At 43.0% G+C, this 18831-nt stretch overlaps 1 protein-coding gene across 2 annotated transcripts in view; it reads right to left on the bottom strand.

Moving 5' to 3' along the window:
* The window catches only part of PAPPA (pappalysin 1), a 276545-nt gene that overhangs the window by 168897 nt on the left and 88817 nt on the right, over positions 1-18831 (bottom strand). For both annotated transcript variants that reach the window (XM_029063723.2, XM_029063721.2), the window contains exons 6-7: positions 17895-18016; positions 11500-12001 (exon numbers count right to left, since the gene is read on the bottom strand). In XM_029063723.2, coding sequence (XP_028919556.1) covers positions 11500-12001; positions 17895-18016 — 624 coding nt within the window. The remainder of the gene's footprint in view (positions 1-11499; positions 12002-17894; positions 18017-18831) is intronic.

Below are 18831 nucleotides of genomic sequence, written 5' to 3'. Positions count from 1 at the left end.
AATACTATTGAATGAATATTAACGTTTTTATGGATGGTGTTGGGCTGCAAATCTGTTTGCTTCTCTTATCCTAAATGTTTCTGGAAGCTATATTTCATCATGAAAGATAATTGGCCAGAAGTTGAGGAGAAGAGGGAGGAGTAGAAAGATGACCTGTTCCTAGCAATAGGGTGAAGCTGTCCTTATAATGTCTTCAGTTTGATCGAGGAGGATGCAAAGGCATGTGTTCTGGATCCAGAAAATGCTCTGACTGATGTTTAATATGCATTCTTGGGGTTGGCAGAGCCTCAGAAATTTGGCTTCTTGCTAGTAGAATTAAAAGGCAGTGGGACAAGGGCCAGCCAGAACCATGTGTTTCAGCAACCAATTGCTGGCATTCCCATCATTTCATAGCTAGAAGGTGTTCATAGTTCCTCAAGTTAGCTTTACTATTTACTGGTTGAACTTTCTTACAGCTCCTTTTCTTGGAAACTTGATTGCCCTGCCAGTTCTTACAGTTGTGCTTTTATATCTTCTGACTTAGCGAAGGGTGCGGGGAGGAAATGAAGTAGACAACCATGATAACAAGCTCTATGCTATTAAATTACCAAGACATTTCAACTTTTCTAATACCAGAATGCCCAGGAAACCAATCCCTCTGTCAGCTGAAGGTGTTAATGTACCTTTCTGTGCACCCAATTTAGCCCCAGAGTGTAATTAAACATCCGGGAGAAGCAGTATGGCCTAGTAGAAAGAGCATATACCTGGGAGTCAGAGGATATGGGTTCTAATTCTGTCTCTGCCATGTGTCTGCTGTGTGACCTTAGACAAGTCATTTAACTGCACTCTTCCTCAATTACCTCACCTGTAAAATGGGGATTAAGTCTTACTTCCTCCTACATAGATTGTGAGCTCCATGTGGGACAAGGACCAAGTCCAACATGATTAATTTATATCTACCCTAATGCTTGGAACATAGTAAGCACATAAGTGTTATTATTATTATTTTCATCTACAGAGATTAGAATCGAGGATGAAAATATTGAGCCCAGCTCTTCCATCCTGCAATCCTCAGGGCATAGCCATGCCATCTCAGAAGTCGTGAAGGGGATAGACCTTCCCTCCATTCAGATGCCCAGAGTGGGGCAATGGTTTACCCAGTGTTGCTCTGCCAGCCTATAGCACAGTTGAGACTAGAACTCCTAGCACCTGACTCCTGATGATGATGATGGTATTTGTTAAGTGCTTACTATGTGTCAAGCACTGTTCTAAGTGCTGGGGTAGATATAAGATAATCAGGTTGGATACAGACCCTGTCTCACATGGGGCTCAGTCTTAATTCCCATTTTACAGATGAGGTAAATGAGGCACAGAGAAGTCAAGTGATTTGCCCAAGGTCACAAAGCAGACAGGTGGCAGAGCCAGGATCAGAATCCAGGTCCTTTTGACTCCCAGGCCCATGTTCTATCCACTAGACCACACTGTGGATCCTTGTCTACCAGGTTTTAAAGTTACCCCTATGACTCCTCTTCCCCAGGGACAGGATGTATGTAATGTGAAAATTGAGCCATCTAGGCTTTAAACTCATTTAGGGCAGGGGATGTGTCTGTTATGCTGTGTCTCTGCTCTCCTGAGTGCTTAGTACAGTGCTTTGTACACACTAAGTGCTCAGTAAGTACTATTGATTGGTTAATTGAGGGAAAGGGCTGGGACTAAATTAACTTTGTTGATCCCTGTAGCACCTCATCTAAGTCTATGGGCCTGATGACATTCAACTCTCTTCAGCCTTTGCAACTCTAAGGATGCACAGGCAGCTTGAGTCTCTGATGCACTAGTGAGGAAACAGAGGTGTGAACCTGGGCAAGTGTGGATCAGCTCTTTTAGGGAATTGCTTCTCGTCTCCTGCTTGACTGTCTCCAGTTTCTCTTTACTAATATGGCTTTGTTCTAGTCCTTTGCACTCTTCAAAAGGTAGTTGCAGCGTGGCTCAGTGGAAAGAGCCCGGGCTTGGAAGTCAGAGGTCAGGGATTCGAATCCCAGCTCTGTCACTTGTCAACTGTGTGACTGTGGGCAAGTCACTTAACTTCTCTGAGCCTCAGTTCCCTCATCTGTAAAATGGGGATTAAAACTGTGAGCCCCACTTGGGACAATCTGATCACCCTGTATCTACTCCAGCGCTTAGAACAGTGCTGTGCACATAGTAAGTGCTTAACAAATACCAAGATTATTATTAGTTATCCCCCACCCTGATATGGCTGGGATTTTCCCCTCCTGGCACCTCATATTCCACTTCAGCAGACTCTCTATTCTCATTTTATGAACTCTGGCTACAGGCAAATCTCCTGGTGCAGCAGCATTATGAGGCAGACGGGGGAAACAGAAGCTTTTCTGCTTCAGCCAGAGCCACAAGGAACTGGCTGGGTAACAGAGCGAAGAGGCTTGCGTTCCAGAGCTTTGTGGGTAGGTCACAGGAGCTGACGTGCGGTCTGATGGTCTGAACTGAGTCACAGGAGCCAGGAAGATATGAGTTCTAATCCTGGTTATGATGCCGATTGCTCCTGACTGCTGATTGCTTGGCCAAGCAGCTGAGTATCATGGTTTTGGCATCTCCTTTTTTGAAAAGAGAGGTGGTGAGCAGGCAGGGTACTCTCCTTATTTAACTCTACAGAAGCATCAGGGCAAATTCATATCTCCTAGGGAAAGAAATCATTGTGCTCTGTGGAACTCTCTCTGGGATCTTGAAGCTGGATGCATTGCCTATGACCATTCAGAATGGCCTCTGAGCAGCTATTGAATTGGGACAAACCAATCCAGCTGTATCTCCTCTGGGTGCAGATTCTACCCATTCCGAGTTTTAGCTTATTTAGATCTGCTGACTGATTTTCCTTCTTCCAATCAGAGGAATGTTTGATTCCCTGAATCCTCTAGATCTCCAAACTGAAAATCTCCCAGTTTATCTTACTCCTAAGCTTGACATTCAATCCACTTTCCCTCAAACCAGAGATGGCATGGCCCAAGATTTATTGAGGGATTCCACAGGGACCAGTTTCTAATCACCCCCCACCCCCCTCCCCTAAAGGAGCAGACCAAAGTATTTTTCAACTTTTTATGATATTTGTTAAGTACTTACTATTGGCTAGGCACTGTTGTAAATACTGGGGTAGATACAAGATAATCAGGTTGGATACAGCCCATGTCCCATATGGGACTCACAGTCTTAATCCCCATTTTACATATGAGTTAAGTGAAGCAAAGAGAAGTGAAGTAACTAGCCCAAGGTAATACAGCAGACAAGTGGCAGAGCTGGGTCTAGAAAGTGGCAGAGCTGGGTCTAGAACCCAGGTCCTTCTAACTCTCATGCTCGTACTCTATACACTAGGCTATGATGCTTCTTGAAGAAAGGAGGCTCTTCCCTTGTTCAGCCTGAAGTTGGGAGTGAAGGACCTTGTGGCTGCTGTCTTTTCAGGACTCATTTGCTCAATTCCTAGACACATCCTATCTATGGTATGGAACATTTCTCCGTCAATGCAAACCTCAAAACCAGATAGTTCAGTCCTGGCATCTGCCAAGACAGCCTTGAACCCCAGGGACAGGAAGTTGCATTTTGTCCTCTCACAGGCCTCTGCTCTGATTATCCAGAGCCTCTTGTGTCAAGAGAGATGTTTTTCCCTCTGTTCCTTGCAAAATTAAGCCCCTGTGCAACTTGGGTAGGGTCACTAGCAGCTCTTTCCCTTTCAGGATTGTTAGACCTTGGTAAAAGATGTATTTAACTGACAGAGAGAACAAACAATTTCTTAAAAAAAAAAAGAAACTAAGGAAAAAAGGGTCAGATGAAGTAGGGAATGAATTGTGAGAGTTGGGGAGGGAGGAAAGCAAAGCCATTTAAAAAAAATCTGTCTTTATATAGAACTTGTGTGGGAGCCAGTTTATCCGATATGGAAAAAATGTGAAAGCAGTTTTTTATTTTTTCATTTGCAGGAGGTAATTGTGTTGGGATTTACAACTCAAATTACCACAAGATAAAGAGCCCATAATGGACAATGGCATGAAGGGTTCCACTTATTTAGAGATTCAGAGTATTTTTTTCAGAGGCAGGACAGCAAAAGCCAAGTAGAGCTGAGAGATCACAAATAAGCTCTACATAACCAAATGGATAAAAATGGTAAAAATCAACCCCATGGAGTGCAAGGTTTGATGGTCACACTTACACAAAGCATATGTCTGAAGAGCAAGTATACAGGATGGGCAAACACTAAACATTTAACTGAGGAGCTTTGAGTTTTTCTCAAACGTTAAGCATCTTCTGGATATGTAAAAGACAATATGGTCTACTGGAAATCGATGGTTCTGGGAGGCAGAAAATCTAGGTTCTAGTCCCAGTTCTGTTATTGGTTTACTGGGTCACCTGGAACAGGTTACTTAGCTTTTCTGATCAATCAATCAATGGAATTTACTGAGCACTTACTGTGTGCAGTACTAGGCAGTGTACTAGGTGTTTGGAAGAATACAATATAGTAGGCATGATATCTGGCCACAGAGAGTTTAGAATCTAGAGAAGGAGACAGAGCATAAAATGAATTAAAGGCAGGAGAAGCAACCACATTTAAAGATATGTACATAACTGCTCATTATGGGAAGGAAACATGTCTACTAATTCTGTTATATTATGCTCTCCAGAGTGCTTAGTACAGTTCCCTCTAGCCTGTAAGTTCATTGTAGGCAGGGGATGTGTCTGTTAATTGTTATAATGTACTCTCCCCAACACTTAGTACAGTGCTCTGCACAGAGTAAGTGCTCAATAAATGTGACTGAATGAATGAATGTTCTGCACATAGAAAGCAGTCAATAAATATGATTGATTGATTATGGGGGCAGAAGGCTAAGTAGTTAAGTGTTTAGAGTGTGAGAATTCAAGCAAACTAAACAGAAACCTGCATATTCCCACCCAAACCTTGTCCTCCCCGACTATCCCATCACCATGGCAGTATCACCATTCTCCCTGTAACACTAGCTCATAATCTTGCTATTATCCTTGATTCATCTTTCTTATTAAACCTGCATATTCAATCTGTCACCAAATTTTGTTGGTTCATTCAACCTTCACAATATTGCTAAAATCCTGTCTTTCCTCTCCATTCACACTGTTACCATGTTAATCCAAGCACATGTCCTATACCATCTTGATTACTGCATCATCCTCCTTGCTGACCTCCCTGCCTTCTGTCCCTCCCCACTTCAGGCCATTCTTCACTCTGCTGCTTGGATCAATATTCTAGAACCTCCAGTGGTTGCCCGTCTACCTCTGCATCAAACAGAAACTCCTTACCATAGGCTTTAAAGCAGTCAATCACCTTGGCCCCTCCTACCACACCTTCTTAATCTCCTACTACAACCCAGCCCATACACTTCACTCCTCTAATGCTAATCCAGTCACTGTACCATGACCTATCTCACGACTGACCTTTTACCCACATCCCGACTCTGGCCTGGAATGCCCCCCTCTTCATAATCCAACAGATGGTCACTCTTCACACCTTCAAAGTTTTAGTAAAAGCATGCCTCTTCTGGGAAGCCTTCCCCAGCTAAACCCCCATTTCCTCTTCTCCCACTCCTTCTGCATTGCCCTCATACTTGGAATTGCAGCCTTTTTTAATCCTTCCCTGAGTCCCACAGCACTTGCATACACATCCATTACTTATTTATATTAATGTATGTGCCCTCCTCTAGACGGTAAGCTTGTTTAGTCAGGGAATATGTCTTCCAACTCTGTTATGTTGTACTCTCCCAAGTGCTTAATACAGTACTCTGCACATGGTAAGTCCTTAATAAATACAGCTGATTGATTGGTTTTAAGTTTCTCTTCTGCAAAATTGGAATAATGACACATGCCTCTCTCTTTTTTTTTTTGGATAGAATGAGGTCACTGATGCGAAAGTGTTCTGGAGAACTCCAAAAAAGGTGCACTACATATATAAGGTGATCTACAATTACTGAGAAACAGAACTCTCTCATCATTCATACTCCCAGACATAGATGGATCAACAGGACACTGTTTGCCTATGTGACTTTTAGAGATTGGACCCCCTCTGTAATCTTTCATATCCTCTCCTAGCATCCCATCAACCTCCATCCAGATCTTTTCAAATTCACTGGGGATAATATTGAACACAAAGCAGTCCCAATTGTAAAGGGCTTTCTAGTTCTCAGAAATCAGAGACTTTTTTTAAGCTCCTTTTTAATAATGGTATTTGTTAAGCACTTACTATGTGCCAGGCACTAAGCACTGGAGTAGATACAAGCTAACTAGGTTGGACAGTCCATGACCCATATGGGGCTCAGAGTCTTAATCCCCATTTTACAAATGAGATAACTGAGGCACAGAGAAGTTAAGGCTAAGGCCTTGATCCAAGCTCTAGTGCAGGACTAGGTGCCTTCTGTCTTCTCAGGCATGGATTTCAAGGAACCATAGCAGCATGAAGCCGAGGTAAATCATTTTTTTCTGTATAAGATTTTCTGCCTTTGCCCTTGTAAATATCAGGCATTAATAGAATTGTTGTCTTATGCTGTCGAGTCATATCCGGCCCATAGCAACACCATGGACACATCTCTCCCAGAACATCCCACCTCCATCAGCAATCGTTCTGGTAGTGTATCCATAGTGTTTTCTTGGTAAAAATTTGGAAGCGGTTTACCACTGTCTCCTTCCATGCAGCAAACCTGAGTCTCTGCTCTTGATTCTCTCCCACCCCATTGCTGCCCAGCACAGGTGAGTTTTGACTTGTAGCAGATTGCCTTCCACTTGCTAGCCACTGTCCAAGCCAGGAATGGAACGGATATGCCTCTGCCTGACTCTCCTTCCCATAGTCAAGACTGGTAGAGTACTGGAAACTCTTCAGTTGTGACAGGTGAATACAGACTGCTATTATTCATATAAATTTTCCAGTCTGAATTTCATCACTCAGCAGAACCTTATAGAATTGGGAAAGTAGACAAAGAAGAGGGTGGCATTCTGACAACTCTCTAAGAATGCTGAAGCTGCATTTTGGATGGGGAAACCGCAGGGAGAAGATGTGTATTTGGGTGTTCTCACATTGTATCATTCTGGTGCACTTATTTCTGTGACAGATGGTAAGGCTCACTGTGCTTAGGGACAGAGAGAATCTGTGAACATGGTGCCTGGCAAGGACAGGGAGAGATATTTCCCTAGAGAAGGTCTTGCTGCCCTCAACTCATTTCCCAAGGTGGCTAAGAATGATGGGGAAATTGTATGCGAGTCCCCCACTAACTTTTTAGCAGTAGGATTATTTCCTCTGCCATTGATCTGAGAGATGTGGAGATGTCATATATCCTAAGACTCTGATCTTTTCCTCCCAGAAGTTCTCTCAGTTTGAGGCAGTTCTAAAGTAAATAGGGAGAGGAAAACAGCATCACCAATACAAGAATACTATTCCTGTGACATCCTTTCATACATTTTCAACTGTCAAACCATCTTCCCAGAAAATATTTCTGGGAATTGTGTATCAGGCAATTTAACATCTCAGTGCCCAGAAATCTTTACTGATTGAACCAGACCTCTAAATGGGCCTTTGGGCCTAGGACTAAGCAAAATCAGGAAGAGTGTTAGAGAGGCAGAAGTAGAGACAGAGTCAATAAATGCTGCCTTTCCCTCTTGTTGGTTCTTTGTTCAGTTTCAAGGTAATGGGCGCTTGTGCAGGAATGCAGAGCCGCCTAACTGTAGATGGGTGCTTGGTATTCCCCAACCTACCAATATGGAATCAGTGGGAGAAGGTGGGTAGCTAGGACTTGAAGTGGTATGGACAAATCTGGTCAGGATTAATGCTCATTCTTCAGGCTAGTGGAAAGATTCCTTGATCCTTCTCTGCAAGTTTGAGGTAAAATTTGACAATTCCAAAGGGAGAACATCTGTGGCTTAAATGTTTATTGAGTGAATTAAGTTCAATTCTGAGTATCCAGGCTAGGTTATCCAGTTTTCAGATTTACCATTCCTTCCTCAGATGTTTTTTCACTACTTACCAATTAATCAGTGGTAGTTATTGAATATAAATAGAGACTGTTACTCTGGACTGTAAGCTCATTATGGACAGGGAGCATTTCTGCTAATTCTGTTGTATAGTACTCTCCCAAGCATTTGGTACAGTGCTCTGCACATAGTAAGTGCTTAATAAATACTATTGATTGATTGTTTACTCCCAAATACTATTGATTGATTGATTGTTTACTCCCAAATAATAATGTTGGTATTTGTTAAGCGCTTACTATGTGCAGAGCACTGTTCTAAGCACTGGGGTAGATACAGGGTAATCAGGTTGTCCCACGTGGGGCTCACAGTTAATTCCCATTTTAGAGATGAGGTAAGTGAGGCACAGAGAAGTTAAGTGACTTGCCCACAGTCACACAGCTGACAAGTGGCAGAGCCGGGAGTCGAACTCATGACCTCTGACTCCGAAGCCCAGGCTCTTTTCCACTGAGCCACGCTGTTTCCCATTACTACTGACTGATTGATTGATTGTTTACTCTGGCAGAGCATTGTATTAAGTTCTTGGGAGATTACAGTAGAGTGAGAAGAGACAATCCCTGCCCTCAAGGAAATTTTCAATCAAACATGGAATAATACTTATTAAGAGCTTACAACATGGCAAGTGCTAGGGCAGATATAAGGTTATGAGATCAGACACAGTCCTTGCCCACCATGGAACTCACAGTCTAAGTGAGAGGGAGAAATAGGTACTTGATTCCCATTTTACAGATGGCAACAATGAATCACAGGAAGTTATGTGATTTGCCCAAGGTTACAAAGGATTAAAACCCTGCTCTCCCACCTCCCAGACTAGGAAATCCATCTGAGACCAGAAGAGAAAAGAACTAAGGCAAAACACTTAGCACTCAGCACTTATCACTCCATTATCACTCTATCACTGTAAACTTCTTCAAGATTGGATTGTGTGTGTAGCTTCCCTACAAAGGCTGTGATCCAGTGTGAGGGTTGAGGGGAGAATTGAATTCTGTGGCCCAAATAGGGTTTGTGATTATCTCTGGATTGTTTGTATCAGTATTCAGAAAATCAAGACCTGACCATCTTCTCATATAATGTAGAATTAGCACTGTGCGCATAAGCCTATGGAAAATATGCACGAGGGTGGTGTAAATTAATAGTGCTAAATGAACTTTTCTTTTGTAATATCCTTTAGCCAAAATAGGTCAAGAGGATTCGTCCCCTGCCCCTTACCCACAATCTCTGAGAAAGGTTCAAAAATTGTCTGATCCCACCCTCCTCTGCTTTCCCAATGTGCTACTTCTTAGTTTACAATAACTGGTTCTTAGGTAAAATTCTTTGATGTCAACCCTTCCAAATTACAAAGGAAAAAGAAAATGAAAATCATTTTTATGTTGTCTTGATCACTTTCCCTTCCTTCCTGAGTATTTTGGACAGAGGATGTGGACTTATTGCTTGATCTTGGGAAGAGCTGGGTGCAGGAATCTTAGGCAGCTCTAGCTTCTGATGTGGTAGAGACTTTGAGAGCTCTGTTTACAAGGTGGCAAAGGATCAATAGTCCCGAGGGTATTTCTGAGTCCTGGCAGGAGGTAGTTTTAAGAAGAGATGCCCAATAAGGCAGCTGTTTTCTTCCCAGAGAGCTAGGCTCTGAGCACTGCCCTGTTTGTAAAATAAGGGGCAAGAATGCAGCTCATCCACACAGTTACTAGCCAGAGGAGATAATTTAGCTTCTCTAGGAGCCTCAGTAGTTATATATTCTTCCCTGTCTCTATGGAACTATGTAAGCTAGTCTGCTCCATCCTCATATGTATTCTATAATGATAATAATAATGGTATTTGTTTCATGCTTACTAGGTGCCAAGCACTGTTTTAAGTGCTGGGGTAGATTCAAGATAAACACATTAGACACAGTTCCTGTCCCAATCTAGGTAAGAGGGAGTAGGATTTAATCCCCATTTTACAGGTGAGGAAACTGAGGCACAGAGAAGTTAAGTGACTTGCCCAAGTTCACACAGCAGACAAGTGGTGGAGCTGGGATTAGAACCCAGGTCCTCTGAGTCCCAGGCCCTTGCTCTTTCCACTAGGCCATGTTGCTTCTCATCACCTTACTGAAAGAAAACACCTCTCTGTACTCCACCATTACCCCCTCCACGGGAGAGCCCCCATCCTGTGAGCCCTTTCCACCACCCTAATTGGTGGGAGGAGGGCATCAGGGTGATGGTAAGAATCCCACAGGCTCCCTCCCTCTCTGCAATCACTGCTGGCAGCTTGCAGGAGCACCCAGGCCAGGCAAGACAGCATGGAGTTGCTACTTTAGTCTATTTGCTAAAGTGTAGATCCAACACTAATCACTCTTAGAAGAAGCAATTTCCACCTAGCTGACATGGAACCTTCTAGACCAATTGTCTCAAGTGATGAAATCTATCCCTGACTTTTAATTTCCTCTCCATTTGGCTATGAACTCCCCTCCCTTGCTCCACAAGCTCGCTGAACACCATAGCTGCTACTCGCTATGGGAAGGAAATGTTTCTGTTTATTGTTATATTGTACTCTCCCTAGAGTTTAGTACAGTGCTTTGCACACATTAAGAGCTTAGTAAATACAATTGACTGAATGACTTGATAGCTCCTAACAGCTTCCTGGAGAAGACTTCAGGATTTGGGTGGGGAAGAGTCAGACAGTCTGTCAATTGTATCCATTGAGTGCGTACTGTGTGCAGAGAACTGTAATAATAACAATAACAATAATAATATTAATAATAATGGTACTTGTTAAGCACTTACTATGTGCAGAGCACTGTTCTAAGTGCTGGGGTAGACACAAGTTAATCAGATTGGAAAAAAGTCCCTTCATTGGGCTCACATTCTTAATCCCCACTTTTTTAGAGATAAAGTAACTGAGGTACAGAGGAGTTAAGTGATTGCTCAAGGTCACACAGTGGACATGTGGCAGAGCCTGAATTAGAATCCAAGTCCTTCTGACTTCCAGGGCCTGTACTCTATCCACTAAGCCATGCTGCTTCTCTGAGCTAAGTGCTTAGTGCTTGGGAGAATGCAATACAACAATATAACAGACACATTCCCTGTCCACAACAAGCTTCCAGTCTAGAGGGGGAGACAGATATTAATATAAATAAATTACAGATATGTACATTAGAGTGGGAAAAATGATTAAAGCAATCCAAAGTGCTAGCTAGGGAAAAAGGGAAGCCATCAGGAGTGAAAGTGGTACCTAGATACAGAAACATTAACCTGTCAAAACATGATTCCTGTTTTTTCTTATAATCGGCACAGTGGGGGGAGTGTTTCTCCCACCCACCTTTGAAGATGGGCAACAGATTCTCCTTCCTGGAGTGTGATAAAGGATTCTGCAAGTCAATATCAGGAATGAGAATCACAAGTCCATTAGAGCTCTTCTTCTTGAGAGACCCCAGATCCTTCCCTTTTTCCTATCCCTCCACCCCTACCCACTCCACTCCATATGTCATCCGCTAGAGCAAGAACTTACGTGTCTACATATCTCCTGTTAAGATTCGAAATGATGAATGGTGAGCCGGTTGCGAAAGGCGGCTCTCGCAGAACCTTGTATTTGATGGGCCTGCAGCTTGTGCACAGTGGGCTGTCTGGGACTGAGCTCAGCATGGCGGCATCAATCTCCAAGTGCTCATCGAGGGTGTAGATCTGGATGCCATGCACTTCCTCTCCTATGTCCTGGAGCCTGATGGTCAGTGGGATGTCACAGAAGACACTCTGGGGCCCCAGGGAAAGGTTTCTCCCACTGACCGTCAGCAGTTTGATGTCATTCACGGCCCCGATAGTGTCCCAGTCTGAAGAGATGAATGTCACCCAGATGGTGAGAGACTCAGGAATCAAGGGGTAGTGGAATTCCAACTCCAGGTAGCAGCCCTGGGGCTCTGGGCAGGCTGGGGGCACTGTGTGTGGGTTGACGGCGGAATTCGGACTCCAGGTCCGAACGCTGGATTTGCAAGGCTGCTCCACATCTGGGTGGCCTGATGGGAAGAGAGAGAGAGAAAGAGAGAGAGAGGGAGAGTGAGAGAGAAGGAGAGACAATGAGGCTGGGAAGCAGATTAATAGATGTCTTATGGATTGGCTCAGGGCCCAGAGTTCCCAGAGCTTTCTGGGGTTCCCAGGAGTGAATTACCCATCTCTACAGGATGGAGGAGGGAGAAAGGTGGAGAGCCTTTATGTGTCCTTGAAAAATATTTTTCAGCACCCCTCCCCCCCTCCCCTCACCCGCTCTCAAAAAATACACTATGGATGAGTCATCATTCATTGTGATAAAAATCCTGCACCTCATCAAAGCCTATGATTCAACCTGATGAATGGTCAAACCTTCGCCAAACTCTCTCCCTCCTCCCAGAGTCCTGGTTTGAAATCTTCCTGGAAGCTCAGCTGAAGCTGAGAGGCTTCTACTCTGGCAGAGCAGGAATAGTACAGGAACAGCCATGGAAGGGACCCAAAGATAAGTGTAGCTAAAGACTCTCGATTTCCCCCACAGGATCTTTTTAGATTACAGTGGCCTTTTAATGCAATTTCAGTGTACCAAAGGGGAAAAGAGAGGTTTTAGCAGTGGAGCACTAGAGAACGAAACAGGTGGAAATCTCGGGAGAAACCTATGCCCAGAATGATGAACATTCAAGCTGGACTGGATTCATTAGGACATTTTGTTCAACCTCCTCTCCCCCATCTGTAGTTGTCCCCTACGATCGGGTTCCCCTGGTCTCTGTCCAGTCTGACTGAGATATGGAGGCTTCCTTCCACTGTTTCCTTTGGGAGAACATTAAACAGTCCAAATGACCTCAATATTAAGAAATGCTTGGGGATAATCAGTTATAATTTTTCTTTGCTCAATATCCTCTGTTTAATAAATAGTATTAAATGAATAAGTGCAACTCTTGCCCCCTCTTCATATTTTTGGACGACTACTGTACACAATCTAGACAATCTAGATAGCATGAGGTTTATCACCAGGGGACTTTCTCTAACTGTCCTTGTACTAAAAGCAAAGAAAGAAATAGATGGAGAAAGTACACAGCAGGAAATTGAGATTCACTGGTGACTTCAATTTGTCTATAGTTTTCTTCCACATTCTTGTTCAGGGAAAGTCACTCTATATGTTCCAAAACATCCTGCTAACAGAAAAACAATTTGTTGGGTGGAAAAATTGATTCAAGTATAAGGAATAAATTCATTTTTCTTCCCCTTACTCCAGTGTCAGTAAGTACACTTATTATTTTCTTTAAAGGTCAGGGAGTGAAGAGGAAAAGTTAGGCATGTTCGATGGCCCATCCTTAACAATGAGGATGGATATGCAGGAAGTTAATCATCACACAAATCCTCTCAGGATTTGCCACTATATGAGACAGACTATTGAACAGGATACACCATTGGTTTGACCCAGGAATGTTGTAATTCATGCTCCTATGTTCTCTTATGCTCACACCGAGAGTGGACCAAGCATAGAAAAGAGAGTTAAAGAGGACAGCAAAGAAGAAATACTGAGGTCTGGGGTGAAGGAAGCAGACAGACCAAGCAAAGGAAAGGATTACAGAGGTGAGCAGAAGGGAAGTTCATTAAATGAGAAGAGAGAGCAAGTTGATTTTCCCTTGTGGACTGGATCCCTGAATACCAGTTGATGGAAGCTGGGAAATTACCAGCCATAGAGTTAAGTTGACCAGACCTCCATTCCCAGGCAAGAACACTACAACTATCACTGTTTCAAGGAACACTTCTAATGAACTAGAATGTTAATTTCCACTCTGTCTTTCTGACCAGTAGTTTTGTTCTGGTTTAAGCTGATAATGACCAATTCATTATAACAATAACAATATGGTAATAATAATAATAATAATAATAACAGTATTTGTTTCCCAAGAACTGTATTAAGCACTGGAGAAGATACTCCACATGGGGTTCACAGTTTAAGTAGAAGGGAGAATAGGTACTGAATCCCCATTCTGCAAAGGAGGGAACTAAGGCACAGAGAAGTTAAGTGACTTGGCCAAGGTCACACAGCAGATGAGTGGTGGAGGTAGGATTAGAATCCAGATCCTCTGGCTTCCAGGCCCATGATTTATCCACTAGGCCATGCTACTTCTCACAAACTGCATTCAAGCCATACAGAATAAAATCAATAGGACCACGACATTAAATACACATTATTTCAACACCTCCAATTAAAGCATTCCTTCAGCCCCTCCTAATGACAATAATAAAGTCATGGTTATAATTGTGATATTTGTTAAATGCTTCCTATGGCCTTACTGTAGGGGTAAGGTACAAGGTGGAAACCTCTGGTTGCTTCATGATACCTTATACCAAGCAGGGTGGCTTAGTAGAAAGAGCATGGGAGATAGAAGTTGTGGGTTCTAATTCTGACTTGGCCATTTGTCAGCTGTGTGACTTGGGGTAAGTCACTTAACGTTTCTGTGCCTCAGTTACCTCATCTGTAAAATGGGGATTAAGACTGTGAAACTCATGGGGGACAACCTGATTACTTTGCATCTGCCCCAGCACTTAGAACAGTGCTTGGCACATAGTAAGCGCTTAACAAATATCATTATTATTATTATTATTAAATACCAGTGATGACCCATTGCCTTTGGAGATGAGTACTAGATGAGTTTGAATTACTTTGTCTTGCATCTATTTGACCATCCCCAACCACCACCTAGATAGGTCATTTTATTTATCTAGCTTTCTTTACTTGCATTTTTCTCCCTTTCTTCCCACTAACCCCAGCCTCCCTGTACCCACACACTTACTCATCCTATTCTCCCTGTGGCTTTTTGGAACGTCCATATCTATGCTTCCCCCAGCCCTACCTTTCCCACCAGGCAAGTCTAACATCCCATAACCTGAAAATGCCAAGCATAATTTTTTTTTTAACCATATCCTGCTGCACCATGCAGTCACTCCTACCCCTTCCATACTGCCCAGTTCTCTTATAGCTTCCTCCACCCAGGACCCCAGAGTCACTGGATAGCAGGGACAGGATGGACTGAGGCTTGACTGGTAGGGGAGGTGGCAATGAATCCCTCCAAGATGTCCTTCTGATCCCAATCCCATTACTCTAGGATTTGGGGGTTCCAGGCAGGGGCCAGACTGTAATGGGTCTGCAGGAAAGCGAATGGATGGGGTGATCACAGTGGAATAAGATAAAAAAAATGCTGTACAAGGCAGGAATCCTTTATGGGCAATTGAGCTGGCATTTTGGGATGCTTGGGGAGATGCTTGTGCAAAGGAGCTGCAGGGACTCGGAGGTGGCGAATCTTAGGTGGTATCATGAAGTGAGGCACAGGAGGCCTTGGGCTGGAGGTTGAAAGAACCATGACAGAGAGGCTGGGATGAATAGGGATGGGTGTGTGGAAGGAGTGGGGACAAAGCAGGTGAATAAAAAAGACAGAAATGAAAAGGCTAACCTGGACAACAGGTGGTCATGACACAGAATTACACTGTGTGTGTGTGTGTGTGTGTGCGCGCGTGCATGTAATAGATGCCAGGCTTAGTTGTTATTTCATTTTGGTATTTTTTTAACTGCTTACTACGTAGTCTAAGCTCTGGAGCAGATACAAGTTAATCAGGTTGATCACAGTCCCTAGCCAGCATGGTGCGGACAGTCTAAGTAGGCTGTCATGGAACCATCCTCAGCAGTATACAAAATCCTACCTCCTTTCTCTGATGTGTGTGGATATTGAGTGGCACCTGACAATTACACAGCCCTTGACAATTAGACATAGCAAGCAGCATCTTTGAAAAATGGTCCAAAATGCACAACATGAAGAAGCACAGTCCAGCTTCTTGGAAAAGCACAAAAACAATATTGCGGATGAAGAAAGGAGAGGCTAATAATTTCCCAAATTGATATTCTGTAACTCTTCTTTTTCTGGTGAGAGGGAAACCCTGCTTACTAGTGTCCAAGAGGCATTACTGAAACATTTTCTGCCCCACCAAAGCAAAGCAGTCAACTCCCTGACTTAGTAGTTAGAACAGAATAATTAGTAGCCAATAGCCTAACTACTTCTTATTGGGAAGCTTTTTTAAGAACCCATTTAGCATGTGCATTAGCTTCTTGTGAGGAAGGGGCTCCACTGACTGGCTATTTAGGCACAACCAGAATCTCAGCCTAGGGTGGGTTACTTTCCATGAAGCATATCCCGTTGCGATCTGGGCTTTGATAGCCTGACAAATGAATTCCTCACATCATTCTCTTTGGCTCAGATTTTCCTAATTTCTTTAAATGAATACCATTATGGATAGGATCAGAAAGGGTTGAATAATTTTATGTTCATTCATGACATCTGCAGCTATGAGATAAAGGTAATTGGATCTCAAACTTTACGTCAAACAGTGACTGTTAAGTTCCTGGGATGTGGATAACTCCCATTCCTTTCCTTGGAACTCCATTTTAACATCTGGGGCCAGGCATTTGGAACTGCTCACTGGTGAGAGTACCAGTGAGACTAGACAAGGGATTTTTTTCATTCTGCCTGTCTTCCTGCTTTCTTGTAAGTCAGCATGACAGAAGCTGAGTAATCAGGGGGAAGGTGAAACTGGAAATTTCACCAACCAAGACAATCAGATCTTTAGATCATACCAGAAAGTATGACTTTGAAATATTAAGCTCAGCTGGTTCTCTTCACTCTCTGTTAGAGGGTATTCTCACTCCTTCCTTCACCACTCCCCATTGTGCAGATGAGGGAACTGAGGCACAGAGAAGTTAAGTGACTTGCCCAAGGTCACATAGCAGACAAGTGGCAGAGCTGAGATTAGAACCCAGGTCCTCTGGCTTTCAAGCCTGTGCTCTTTCCACTAGGCCACACTGTCACTAAGGAGTAACATTCAATAGACTTTGCAGACATGGTTTTATGTTAGACGTTAAGTTTTGAAAGGCAAAACCCAAGTTATCCATCTCTTTTAAATGGATACCCAGAAAAGCAATAATACTGTTTCTTGGAAAAGTTTATTTTTTCAAGGATTTTAAAATTGACAGAACTGACCAGAGCTCATCATTAAATAGGATGCACTAAAGAAAGAAGATAATTAAAATCCCATCTTTTCCTGGTTTGGCAAAATTAAATTCACATAACTCCACAGAAAAAAAAACTAATGAATTGATTCAGTTCTTCTGGGTCATAAAGAACACCCTTACAATCAAGTGGTTAATGCAAACCTGATCCAGTGAATCTCTTTATAATTTCTCCCATTTGCATTCCAGAAGGCTTTGTTTAGAGGTCCTGAGTTAATCTCTCAATTCATTTTAAGATTCCTTAAGAGATAACCAAGTATAGATCCATGACACTTGGGCAGGATGGGATGGGGCCAACTGCGGAATAGCTGGAATAGGATCCCCTTGTTGACTAGGTGGAAAGCGAAGGCTATTGGGCTAATAGCTATTGGGCCATTTTGAAAAGTGTCTCTTTAATCAATCAACCATATTTATGGAGCATTTATTGTGGGTAGAGCACTGTACTAAGTGCTTGGGACAGCACAATACAACAGAGTTGGTAGACACATTCCCTGCCCACAACGAGGTCACAGTTGAGTACCATAGAGACACTGAAATCCTAGAGGATCTACCCAAACAATCTCTGGATCCCTTCTTTCCTGACCCTACAGTCAGAGTGATTTCCATGATGATGGTGGGTCATTAAGCTAAACAAATTGGCAATTCACTTTCTCTGGCCAATCCGTGCTTCCTGTTACCAATCAGTAGTACTTAATACGCACTTACTGTGTACTAAGCTCTTGGGAAAATACAATACAATAGTACTGTTTACTCTTCCTGTGGATTTTGTTCTACCTTGTGGATCCCATTTTGGAGTAAGCTGACATGTCCTTCTCTCATCTTTTAGCTCCTTTGCATTGCCCCTTCTGTCTTACCTTCGGCTTCTCGTGGGCTCCAGTGCCCCGAAGGATCACATGGCATGGGTGATGAGGCATTGAAGGCATACTGAACCAGGACTCTTCCTTCCAGACAATGGTCACATGCTGATCCCACTTCTCTAGGAAGTCAGCAAAACAGGAAAACATACCAACTTAGTAACAGTTGAATGGGCAGCTTACCGAACTATGCAAAAGGCCATGAGACTTGGAACGCAGTTCCACTTCACCCCTTTTCCTTGAAGAATAAGTGAAAAATCCCTTTTAGCAATGGTCTTTGGGGTTGACTGCCCTGGAAGGATGGAGCTGGGATTTACATGTATCTGCTAGTTCCAGGGTGGACTAATGTACTAATTTTGGCAGCATGATCTAGTGGAAAGACAACAGGACTAGGAATTGGGAGAATTGGGTGCTAATCCTGGTTCTGCTACATGCCTTCTGGGTGACTTTAAGAAAATCACTTAACCTCTTTGGGCTTCAGTTTCCTCATCTGTAAAGTGGAATGAACAACTTGTTCTTTGTCCTATTTAAACTGAGATATGTCTGGGCCAGGGACTGTATGATTTGGCAATCTTATATTTATCTCAGTGCTTAGCACTATCATTATTATTATTATTAATATTAGTATTATTCTTATTATAAATACATTGGGTATTGGATTTTCCTTTGATGACTATATGCTTTCTTTCTCCTATGCCCTAAAACTGAAGGAGCAAGGGATATAGTGAGGAAGGGGACCCAGGGTTGGTTATTTTTCCATTTTAGGACCTCAAGACGAAGGCCTCTTAGCAACAAATTGTACTGGTCTCAGCTTTTCTTCCTAGGAAATCTTCTGAACATGCTCCTCATCATGAGCCCTATGCATCCTGGTTTAACAGAGATGCATGTACATGTGTCTTTCTACTGGGCCTAAACAACTGCTCTACAACATTTTTTC

The sequence above is a fragment of the Ornithorhynchus anatinus genome, chromosome 4 (assembly GCF_004115215.2).
Source record: "Ornithorhynchus anatinus isolate Pmale09 chromosome 4, mOrnAna1.pri.v4, whole genome shotgun sequence".
NCBI lineage: Eukaryota > Metazoa > Chordata > Mammalia > Monotremata > Ornithorhynchidae > Ornithorhynchus > Ornithorhynchus anatinus.
Note: the sequence above shows the minus strand (reverse complement) of the source record. Positions and strands in the feature narration are given on the sequence as shown.